General features: G+C 36.4%; 1 protein-coding gene across 3 annotated transcripts in view; it reads left to right on the forward strand.

The window, feature by feature from the left end:
• Positions 1 to 12,684, forward strand: part of CNTN1 (contactin 1) — a 366,494-nt gene that overhangs the window by 201,626 nt on the left and 152,184 nt on the right. For all 3 annotated transcript variants that reach the window (XM_047868302.1, XM_047868304.1, XM_047868303.1), the window contains 4 exons: positions 361 to 493; positions 4,102 to 4,274; positions 7,006 to 7,101; positions 9,468 to 9,674. In XM_047868302.1, coding sequence (XP_047724258.1) covers positions 361 to 493; positions 4,102 to 4,274; positions 7,006 to 7,101; positions 9,468 to 9,674 — 609 coding nt within the window. The remainder of the gene's footprint in view (positions 1 to 360; positions 494 to 4,101; positions 4,275 to 7,005; positions 7,102 to 9,467; positions 9,675 to 12,684) is intronic.

Genomic DNA, 12,684 nt, shown 5'->3' on the forward strand with positions numbered 1-12,684 from the left:
CATCATAAAGGACATTTTGAGTATTGATAGGAGGACAAAAATGAGATGATTAGTCTAGAAAGGGGAAAAAACATGTTGCAAAAGCTCAGAGGCATGAAAGCATGACTCATTTGAGGGACTATAAGTAGTTAAGCGTGACAACACTGGGTGCTTTGGAAGATGCAATGAGAGATGGGCAGAAAAGAATTTTGAATAAAGCACCTAAATGTTTTCCTCAGGATTATGAAGGCAAATATCTTTGTTCAAATGGGAATGGAGATTCTGTGTTTCTGGCATTTTTTTCCAAAATCTTTTTAAACATGTCCAAATATTCTTTCACTTATAGCAACACAATGTAAAATAATTTTATTTTTCTTGTAGTTTCTGAGGAAGACAAAGGATTTGGACCAATTTTCGAAGAGCAGCCAATCAATACCATTTATCCAGAGGAATCACCAGAAGGAAAAGTTTCACTAAACTGTAGGGCACGAGCCAGCCCTTTCCCAGTTTACAAGTAATGTACCTCACTGCTCTTTTCATAGTGGCGTGTCAGACCAGATTATAGATCAACATCTGTGACCCTGTAATGATAGAAAAAAGTTATAATATAAGGCTGTTAACAAAATACAGGGATATTAACAAAAATATTGGCATACAAGTTATCAAAATAGAGTAGTTTAATGCCCAGATAATAAGTTTCCTTAAATATATGCAAATAATCCACTTACTATTTTCTGCACAGATAATGCCAATGCTTTTTGATATTATCCATTTAAAATTTTTCTAATGGTGATCATGGATTTAAGCACATAAAAGGCTATGTGAAAATCATGCACAATTTAAATATACTCATTTGAGAATAAAATGTTCTTATATGCATTGACCTGGATAATGCATACTTACATATTATAGATGATATTCCTGTATCAACTACATTTAGAGAGCTTGCATTTATAATCCTGAAATCACCACTTTTTTCAGTAGTATCAAATCTATATTCCAGATAATACAGCAAATTTCTTAAATATCCCCGCCTATTAGACAATTCACATAAATATATCTCCCTCTGTTTTTCTGAGGTACATATTTATATTATAAAAAAAGAACAATGGGTTTTTCTGCTTCAGATGGTTCAGAAAAGTATACTAACAATTCCTAGCCTGATACAATGAATTAGATTAAAAAATCAACCTGACACCAATGGATTTGAATTTCACCTGTGAAATGGTTCCATGAAGACAAAGCAAGTGATTGATGGGGAAATTGGGACTTTAGTGCATTAATGTCAGTTAACTTAATTGAAGGTTGTCACTCAACAAGATTGATTTTCATAGTATTTTTTTCTCAGTAGAAAAACAACTGTCTATTGTTATAAAAAGTCGTTATCAAATTTCATTCTAATTGAATTTATTTTCTCTTGAGTTCAAGAGACTCTCTTAAGTCTCTGGGTTAAATTACAAAATTATTCTTAAAATAAAATATGAATATATATACAAAATCACCATCCCTTTGAAATTATTTTTATTGTTTCAATTTCATGCATGCGAGTACAAAATAAATAGACATTTTATAAATTATAAGTAATATGTTTGTTCTGAAAATATTTGATGAGCTAGACTTGTTTCTACCCTTAAGCCATACATAATAGGTGTTTATATACATAGTTATGGGCATGGAATAGTATAACTAATAGGGACTGTAGAGGAGATCTAACTCAAGCACATAGTTTTATAGGAAAGGAAGTTGAATCTTGAATATATACACTGACTTGCTTCAGAGTTAGTAATCACAGATCCAGGACTGAAACACAGGTTTTATGGCTTTCAAAGAAACATATAATTTTTTCAGTATGTGTCTATATAGATAGGTTGATAACATCTCAAATGCTATTTCAGTGATCTCAAAAGCTATTTCGGTGATGCTTATTTTGTGACACTTTGTCCTTGACACTCATACATGGAAACTTAGCAGATCAGTCTATAGGCTGAAATGGAGGCACCATAACAGAAGAGATTGTTCTCAGATAGTGTTCTAGAAATGGGAGTTTATCACTGTGCTCAACCCCTTCCCAACCCCACAGACACAGTAAGAAGCAAAACTTTGCATAACTGCAAGTAAATACACATTGATTAACAACTCCCTTTTTTCTCTTCTCTCCAGTCTCTGGCATCCACCATTGTATACTTTGCTTCGCTAGTTTCACTATTATAGATACCTTATATAAGTAGATCTCATATTAAGCGTTCTTATCAAAATTTAAAATGTAAAAATAAGAGAGAAAGCTTTGCTTGACAAATATATCACCAACTCCCTTCCATAGGTTGTTCCAGCACTGAATGCCTAGGATGAGTGTGGCCTCCTGACCTTGCACCTTAATATAGAGAGCTGGAAGGAGAAGTAGATGTTTAATTCTGTTATGAAGGCAGTCTGCATTTGACAACAAGAAAGAAAGAGAGGAAGGGGGGAAGGGAGGAAGAGAGGAGGGAAGGGAGGGAGGAAAGAAAGAAGGCAGAAAGAGAGGAAGGGAGGGAGGAAGAAAGGGAAGGAAAGAAAGAATTCAGCTCGTGATGCAGCGTTTCTGATTGAAAAGAACATTTGAAGTTTTTAAAATTTACTTAATATTCAGAGCGAGCCATACTAACCTTGGTCATCATACAATGGGTCATTCACACAGTAGTTTTATATTTATGGCATATTCCATGGTAATGTCTTATTCATGGCAACACCCTGAAAGGCACAGCAGGGAACCTTACCTTTTACTTACCAGCCTTGAAGCTTTCATCATCTTGCTTTGACCCCCAAAATAATAAGAATGCTAATTAAATTGCATTTAAAACTGTTTGAAAGGAGTTACAAGAATGGTGTGTATTCCTGAAAGTAAAGTAAACCAGTGAACCTACCCAATCGTAGCAAAACTTAATCATTATATAACCTAAAAGGCAGAATCAAATGTACTGGAGAAGAATTAATGCAATAAGCAAAAATTTGGAGTCATCATAGTGGAAAAACAAAATGGAATTGCTCAACAAGGAAGCCCATTGCCTTGGCAAGTGCTAAACAACTTGACAATGGATTGTTCAAGTAGGGCCAACATTGCCATCAAACTGGGGGGAAGGAAGATTTATTCATTGGGTTGGAATTTGGGAGGCTTTCAAAATGCAAAAGCCCAGTTTTCTGGGTTTGCTTTTAAATTATGTCCTATATTATAAAAGTTAAAACTAAAAATGTTCCAGTAATTTGATTTAATAAAAAGTATTCTAAAATGTTTAGGCTTTTTTTGGTAAGATTCTAACCCTAATTAGAAGTGTGCAAGGCAATGAGCCATGAGGCCCCAGCCCACTAATTGACCATGGCTCTTGCCTGTGACATTGCTGAAGACATGAACCCTGATACAGAATGAGTATGTTTATTACACAGATGGTCAGCTTAATTGAAAACTATTTTCTACATTTATTCTTCTCATAATCTCACCAAGGAAGTTAGATTCCTGTTTTTAGTCAATTTATTTATAACACAATCCCCTAAATATACCTGCAACTGTATATTGGCTTGGAAACAAAAGATCCAATTGATTTTTGCAATTTTCAAATTGTGTGATCGACCTCTAGTGGTCAGAATGTGACATTTACTCAGTAGAACCCTGACTTCAATTAGTTTTATTGAAAAACTATTTTGATATATAGAATCAGAAATTTATATTTTATTTTTTATTTTTTATTTTTTACTAGAGTAATGCATTAATATTTTATGCAACACATCTGGATATGCATGAATCTTACTAGTACATAGATGATTATCATTTATAATCTATGTATATCTGCTAAGAAACCAATTAATGTGGCAAAATTCAGTGAAATATATGTCTCTGCAGATGTCTTATTAATAAAGAGAAAATGTTTCATGCACTTTAACATTTACCTTTATGTGCCTGATCTAAATCATAAATTATGAGCCCAGCGACCCAGAATTATAGGGTGTGAAGAAATACCATACCAAGTCATCTACTTAATCATCTGATTTCACATGGAGCCATACCCATATTATTTTAGAATGACATTATCCCAGTATGCTATTTGCAGGCCTCATGACCTTTGATATGACATTTGTTTTTCTTTCTCATAGATGGAGAATGAATAATGGGGATATTGACCTGACAAGTGATCGGTACAGTATGGTAGGAGGAAACCTGGTTATCAACAACCCTGACAAACAGAAAGATGCTGGAATATATTACTGTTTGGCATCAAATAACTATGGGATGGTCAGAAGCACTGAAGCAACCCTGAGCTTTGGATGTAAGTGACTGTAACTTTAACATGGTCAAGTGTATTTAGGTGAAGTAAAAATTAGATGTCATAATAAGAGTTCAATAAGAAAAATCAAGATGAAAAGAAAATGAAAGAAAGGATCCATAGATAAAGTGGTCTTATATGATCACATTTAAAACTGTGTGGAGGGGCGCCTGGGTGGCGCAGTCGGTTAAGCGTCCGACTTCAGCCAGGTCACGATCTCACGGTTCGTGAGTTCGAGCCCCGCGTCGGGCTCTGGGCTGATGGCTCAGAGCCTGGAGTCTGTTTCCGATTCTGTGTCTCCCTCTCTCTGCCCCTCCCCCGTTCATGCTCTGTCTCTCTCTGTCCCAAAAATAAATAAACGTTGAAAAAAAAAAATTAAAAAAAAAAAAAAACAACATTAGTTCTCAACTATGAACCTCATGAACTGTATCAGGAATCTCAAAAAAAAAAAAAAAACAACTGTGTGGAGAGGGGTGCCTCGGTGGCTCAGTCGGTTAAGCATCCTACTTTGGCTCAGGTCAAGATCTCACCTGTCATGAGTTTGAGCCCCATGTTGGGCTTTGTGCTGACAGCTCAGAGCCTGGAGCCTGCTTTAGATTCTGTGTCTCCCTCTCTCTCTGCTCACACTCTGTCTCTCTCTTTCTCTCTCAAAAATAAATGTAAAAAAATTTTTAAAAAAAGATTGTGGAGAGAAAATTTCAAGAGTGAAGCGTCGTGAAACAAAGGCCATGTTCTGCGGGATTTTGAATAACTTTCTAAAAACTAGTTTTGGTGGAAGTGTCAAGCCATGTGTTCTCAATGGAAGCTTTTGGGGGCAGAAACCATCTTCGACATTGTAACTTACAGTTTCTGTTCTCTAAAGTTGAACTCTACCTGACAGAATCTTAATCCATAGTACTTAATTTACCTTATTAAGAATACATTAAATTAAATTAATTAAATTATTTTAAGTTTAAAATATTCTCCTTATGGAGGCAGTTGTGAAAAAATACCTTCAGGAACCTTGTGCTAAACTTAAAGATAGAAGCTATTCTAGAAGAAAATTGCACATTGAAAGAGGGGTTGGGCTAGATGACCTCCAGTATGTGATTTTATAAGTTAGCACTTAAATCCTTTGCAAAATCAATTATAGGATGAAAACCATGTTTTTTTAATCAAAAAAATTGTTTTCATGTTTATTTATTTTGGAGATAGAGACAGAATACAAGCAGGGGAGGGGCAGAGAGAGAGACTGAGACAGATTCTCAGGGTCCAGGTACTAGCTGTCAGCACAGATCTCCATGCAGGGCTTGAACTCATGAACCGTGAGATCATGACCTGAGCCAAAGCCGGACGCTTAACCAACTGAGCCACCCAGGCACCCTGAAAACTGTGTTTTAAGAGGACCCATGTGGCAGTGATTACCAGAGGGTGTGAACAATCAGACTCAATTAATGTGGTCACAGTTGGAATATAAATAATAAACCCAGTCCTTGAAGAAACAATAGAACTATTGCATTGCATTGAAGAAAAAGGAACCTAAATAATTTTTTAAAAGGAAAGTCAAGTCAAAGGGCAGAAACATTCTGCTTTCTTTAATAATGGAATGGAATCAAGTAAAACCAATTTCAAGGTTGGGAGGAAGCATTTAAATAATGGCTTCACATGCAGAGGTTATAGTGACATTAAGTTATCATTGTTGAAATGTCAGCTAAGTATTTGAGGATAGGGTTGGCATTCAAGTGAGGCATCAGGATGAGAGATATATATCTGAAGGGCTCTCTGCAAAAAGGTAATAATTAGAATGATGACTTTTCTGAGATACAAATATATTCGGAGAGGTAACAGTTTGATTTTATAATTCACGTACTGAGAAGTAGGAGATGAGGCAGGGCTGAAACAGAATGAGCATGAGTAAAACAAATAAAGAATAAAATAGAGTATCATGAGGGGTGCCTGAGTGGCTTAGTCAGTTAACCATCTGACTTCAGCTCATGTCATGATCTCGTGGTCTGTGGTTCAAGCCCTGTGTTAACAGCTCAGAGCCTGGAGCTTGCTTCAGGTTCTGTGTCTCCCTCTCTCTCTGTCCCTCCCCTACTCATGCTCTGTCTCTTCCCATCTCTCAAAAATGAATAAGTGTTAAAATTTTTTAAAAAATAATATAAAAAATAGAGTATCATGAAACTAAACAAAATGTGAATTCTAAGTAAACAGAAAAGAATGAAGGAGATGAGGCTAAGGAAAACTCAGAATTTGAAAAGGAGAAAAAGTTGGTGACTAGGATCCTGCCATTCATCCTGTTCCTTCACCCCCTTGGAGTCCTCCCCTTGGGAAGAGAAATAGACTTTTCAAATGAGTTTGTGACTCCAAGTCACTCCTCTTTACTTATTTGGTAGAATCCTGGTTTTGTCTGAGCCAATTGTATTTCCAGATGGAAATTACTTACTGAGATTGAAATTACCTCACTAAGATTCTCCCTAAACTTGAAGCAAAGGTTGAGGATATTTGTAATCTTCAGGGTTGTTAGCACACTTACGTAGGCCGATACTAATATCCAGTTGCTGGAGTTCGTCACAGAAGTCTTTTAGAGTCTATGCAAATGCCAGCGTATAAAAGCAGAATTGACTCGCATAGACTCCACCAAGCAACTGAGAAGTATCATATCCAAAAATGAGTTAGTAGGTAAAAAATATACTTTAATGAAAATCTCTATTGACTGGAGAGTGAATGTTTTCCTTTTTGCTTTCATAATTAGATCTTGACCCTTTCCCACCTGAGGAGCGTCCTGAGGTCAGAGTGAAAGAAGGGAAGGGAATGGTGCTTCTCTGTGATCCTCCCTACCATTTTCCAGGTAAGTTAAGTTCCTCTGTGACTGTAAGCATCTGTGCAATGAACGCATCGAGTTTTAATTTTCTTAACAATAATGATACATTTATGATTAAATAAGACTCAATATTTGTCTAACCTTGTAATGTATCACTTAATAATGGTTATAGACCCTTCTAGGCTCTCTAGTCACTTGGCCCTAATTCCAAAGGTCTGGAATCATATTGGTTTATAAACAACATATATGTTAGATTGTGCCCTTATTAACATCCTTGTTACACAGGAGAAAATATGATAGAGTATTTACAAATTATTTTAAAAATAGAACAGTGGTGGTCAGTCATTTCATTAAAAATATTATATCTACAGTATACTGTGAATTATATAAATGCTTAAAAAGGATAAAGACATAATAAATTACTAATCTCTTTAGGGCATCTATCTGCAAGAATAATCATCCAATTTAGAAAGGGGTTAAATTGTCATCTGTAACAAGATTTAACCTTTGAATACAGGTTTTCTGTACTTTGATATGGCTAAAAGAAAAGCCACCAAGTGCTAATTAAAAGGTGAACACTTTATATACTTTCATTAATTTTCATTTGCTTTTTTTATAAAATATCTTCTTGAAACAATATATAAACACTACTTTTCACAGTGGAAAAAAACAATGTTTTATATTCTAATATTATGGCATAAATGTGTCTTTAAAGACCTTCGTAGAGAATATATTCTATTACAATTATATGTATATGAAGTCTGGTTGTTTATATATCAAATATCAGTAGTTTTCTCTCTAATAAAACAGGAGAAATACTATTAAATGCTAAATATAGGAGGAACATAGAATTCAAAATGATGTAACAACCTTTCTATGAGAGAGTAATCTTTTATTATGCAGAACTGCTAAAACTACAGGGGAAAAAATCCCCTGATCTCCATAGCATTTCCCACAAACGAAGATAATGATCATAAATAGCCAATGACTACTTGACTACATTCAGCACTGGATGGGTTTCATTTAATCATTCATTCAACAAATCTCTTGTGAGCACCTGTTATACAATTACGTGTGCCAGGCACTGTGTATGCCCCAAGAATACCTATTTGAGTAAAACAGGAAAATCCACCTGCCCTCAGGGATTTGCTACTGGAAGAGACAGCCAACAGACAAGATCCATAGTTAACAGGTATAGCTTTTCCAAGATTCCATTTGAACTACATTCCTACCAAGATATTGGTAGTAGGTAAGCTCCAGGGTGGAAAATTAATTCAGGGAAGGGAAAGAGTAAGTGTTAAAGGGATAGCTGAACTCTTGTAAGGGACAATGCTGTGAAGGTAACTTTGAATAAAGCCCTGAAGGAAATGAAGAAGCTAACAGTGCAGATGTCTGAGATAAGGGCATACCAGGCGGATGCAGCAGCAGGAGCAAGGGGTGAGATGGGACTATGGAGGGAGATCAAGGAAGTCAGGGTGACTGAAATAGAGCGAATGAGGTAGAAGGTAGTAAGAAATGAAATTGGAGAGACACAAGAGCTGTATCACATGGGACCTTATAATTCACAGTGATTACACTGGCTTTAACTAGAGTGAGATTTTCATTGGAGGGCTTAGACCAGAGGAGTCCAATGACATTGCTTAAGTTATAGAAAGATGAGTCTGGCTGCTGTTTTAAGAAAAGACTTAGTGGAAATTCATTTCTAAATCTGTTACTCAAAATAGGAGTTCAAAAGGAAAAAGATATAAAGACACAGTGTGGTTAACAATCTTCATTTTATTTTTAAAATGCATTAGGGAAGATGGGTCATGAAATTTTGGAATTTCCTATATTAATGCAGGGTCTGATTCTACTTACCAATCATGAAATTCTAAGCAAAACATTTAACCTCTGAGTCTCATCTAGCCTATCAGTGAAATCGAAGTAAGAATATTAATAGTCCATACAATATTTGAGAGAGAAAGACAGATACCATTGCTTATCGCCATGCTTATATTTACTCAAAAAAAATATGGTAGCTTTTGGAAAAAGCACTGTTTGTCTTGGCTTACATCCAACATTTGTTCTACAATAGCCTAGTTTGGATTATGCCTTAGCTTCTTAGCCTAGCTTGGATTATGCCTATGCTAGAAAACAACAGTTAGGGGCGCCTGGGTGGCGCAGTCGGTTGAGCGTCGGACTTCAGCCAGGTCACGATCTCGCGGTCCGTGAGTTCGAGCCCCGCGACAGGCTCTGGGCTGACGGCTCGGAGCCTGGAGCCTGCTTCCGATTCTGTGTCTCCCTCTCTCTCTGCCCCTCCCCCGTTCATGCTCTGTCTCTCTCTGTCCCAAAAATAAATAAAACGTTAAAAAAAAAAAAGAAAACAACAGTTATAAGAGAATATTTTCTTCCAGATGACCTTAGCTACCGCTGGCTTCTAAATGAATTTCCTGTATTTATCACAATGGATAAACGAAGATTTGTGTCTCAGACAAATGGAAATCTCTACATTGCAAATGTCGAGGCATCAGATAAAGGCAATTATTCCTGCTTTGTATCCAGTCCTTCTATTACAAAGAGTGTGTTCAGCAAATTTATCCCACTCATTCCACTACCTGAACGTAAGTATTTTGTTACACACTATTTTGCAGATTGTCTGCTTATGGGAGTACTTACAATATGAAAAGAAATATCCAGTGGGAAGACTTGTTGGCTGCCCAGTCAGGGCAAACAGAAGATACACAAACAGAAGACTCTGAAAGTCTTGGTCATTACTTAGTTTTTCTGATGGAGATTTACATGTTAAAAGTGCCCTAAGATGGTCCAGGTCAGACTGGTTGCTTCTAGTTCAGAGAATGTGTAGGCACTGATTCATTAGCCTAATACCCATATATTGGTTACACTGGGAATCACTGACCTCTGCTTTTATTCTCATGTCCATTCAAAGCTTTTAGTAACTTAATGAAAGAGAACAAATGATTAGATCAAAACAAGCTATAGTGATTATAGAATTAGGAAATAAACGCAGTTTTATTACTTTGATATTTTAAGGAACTATTTACATGAAGCAAATTAGTGTACGTATTGCCTTTCTGCTATAAGTAAGTAGCATGGGGTATCACTACCATGATGCCATAATTGATGATCACTGACAGACCTGAATGGCATTTCCAAGATTCCAGTTGAACAGCATTCCTTATTTTAATGCATCACTTCCTAAGAAAATCAGACTTCAACATATTTGCTTACTTCCCATTGTTTTTATCATAGTCCTCCTGTTACCACTCACATCATTGAGTTCAGGCTTCTGAAGAAATACTGGGAATTGTTGTTCACAGACCTAGGCTTGGTTCCTGCCTCTATTCTAAATAAGAAATGGGGAAAATGTCATCATATCACTGTGGCTGCATTTTTTCTACTCAAGATTGTGGTCACGTAGTTGGTATTCAATAAATATTTTTTGACTTCTGGCTCTTTTTTCTCTCCACAATCTTGGAGATACTTGAGATCTACTACCTCATAGAATCATAAGGAGCCAGCGTGTAAAAACTTCTATAGGTTTCTTTCTTATTCTACCCCAGAAGTTCATCTCATCTATTTATTTCTTACTAGCATCTCTGTGGAAGAAGTGTTTCTCTTCCTGTTCTAGCTAATTCTTCCAGTTGCACTAGTTCATTTACCATTTGATTCATTTAGAGACTTCACTATATCATTTAATTCCTGCTTTTTTTTTCAGAATCTTTATTCTCCATTCATTTCCCTCTGTGTATTCTTTTGTATTAACTGCAAACAATCTTGACAATTTCTTATTTGCTAAATCCAAAGTATACTTTTCAGTTCTGAATTTGTATGAACTTTGACACTATTGATCTCCTATGCTTCTCTTGAACTCTTCTTTCTTTTCCTAATTTTCCCAGCTCCTTCCCTCCCCTTATCTTCCACCTGCCTCTCTGACAAATTCTATGCAGTACCCTTCCCCAGATCTTCCTCCTTCTTATATTTCTCTCTAATCTTTTTTCAGATATTCTTACCAATTTATGCCTTTCGACAGCAGCACTATGGAGATGAGTCCACATTCTTATGTCTAAAACTTTTCTCTTTGTTTAGGACTTAATTCTACCTACCTCCTAGACTTGTCATACAGAATGTTTTTGAGAATGTTAAGTTCAAAATGTTCCAGACACATCTGTCATCTCATGTCTAAAACTTCTAGTGTTCTTCATCTTGTTTGGTGGTATTGTCATATCTCTACTATCTTAGAATAGCATTTTTAATCCTCAAGTCCTGTCCTCTCCTCATCCTCCAGATAGCTAATTCAGTGGTCTGCAGCTAGTATGTAAGCACTTGGGAAGTTTGCGGAAATGTGCAACCCAGAAATACTAATTCAGCAGGTCTGGGATGTGACCCAGGAATTTGTAGGTTCAGCAAGCATCCCCAGTGATTACAATGAATTGGATCTTTTATCTATGAGTTGTGAAAACATTGACCCAAAGAGCAGTCCTGTTGATTCTGCCTCTGAAAGACAGCTTGACCAGTTCTTTCCTTTTTATTCCTACTGCTCAAGCCCTCATCTGTTTTGCCTGAAGTAATGACAAAGCCTTCCTTAGATACTCTTCTAAAATTCTTTTCTCCATGTTCCATCCTTTAAAACTTCCAACAAGATTTTCTACTTAAACCAAAGGTGATATTCATATAAATTCTCTTTCCCAAATGCACTGGCAGTTAATCACCAAGGAAATTATGCTCAAAATGTTTAATGTCACAGTTTCAAGCCTTCTAGATAATAGATTCAAGCTCATCTTCAACACATATATTTTGTGAATTCCTACACTTAAAAAAAATTCCCTGCATACTCCTGAAACTTTGTCTTAATATGTTGTTTCCTCAACCGGAACTGGTCTGGTGAATTCAAATACTCTTCTTGCCTGAAATTCCCATAGGCCCTGCATAATCAACCATCCTCCTTAGCTTCCACCCTTTCAGACCACTTATTTTTGTTTTGACTTGTATTTTCAGTCATTGTGTATCTATTTGTCTCTCTAGTATCAATGAAGTGCAAAGTAACATTCATACTATAATCTTAAGCCATGCATTTTGCCTTTCTGAGCCTGTTTCTGTGACTGTAAGATTGAGGGAATAAAGCATCTCTCAGTACAGATGTGCTCAATACATTCAATAAGGTAACTATATTGATAAGCACTATATTGATTGATGTCTGAATAAACACTTTTCTTCGTTCCCTCTCTCCTTCCCTCTTTTCAACTTATTTCCCTTTTGCCATATGCATGTCTTTCTTCTTTTTTCCCTCTTTTCTCGCCTGGCCTCTTTTTTTTTACACTCTTCTCTCTTCCTTCTACCCTTCTCCCTCATTTCCCTTGTCCTTTCTCTTCCTTCCTGAGTCTCATTTAGTGCCTGGCACAGTGTTTCACACATTTTTGATGCTCTTTAAGATTTCTTGAAAAAAAATTTTTTTATATTTATTTTTGAGACAGGGAGAGACAGAGCATGAACAGGGGAGGGTCAGAGAGAGGGAGACACAGAATCCGAAACAGGCTCCAGGCTCTGAGCTGTCAGCACAGAGCCCAACACGGGGCTTGAACTCACAAACCGTGAGATCATGACCTGAGCTGA

This window comes from Prionailurus viverrinus, chromosome B4 (assembly GCF_022837055.1).
Source record: "Prionailurus viverrinus isolate Anna chromosome B4, UM_Priviv_1.0, whole genome shotgun sequence".
NCBI lineage: Eukaryota > Metazoa > Chordata > Mammalia > Carnivora > Felidae > Prionailurus > Prionailurus viverrinus.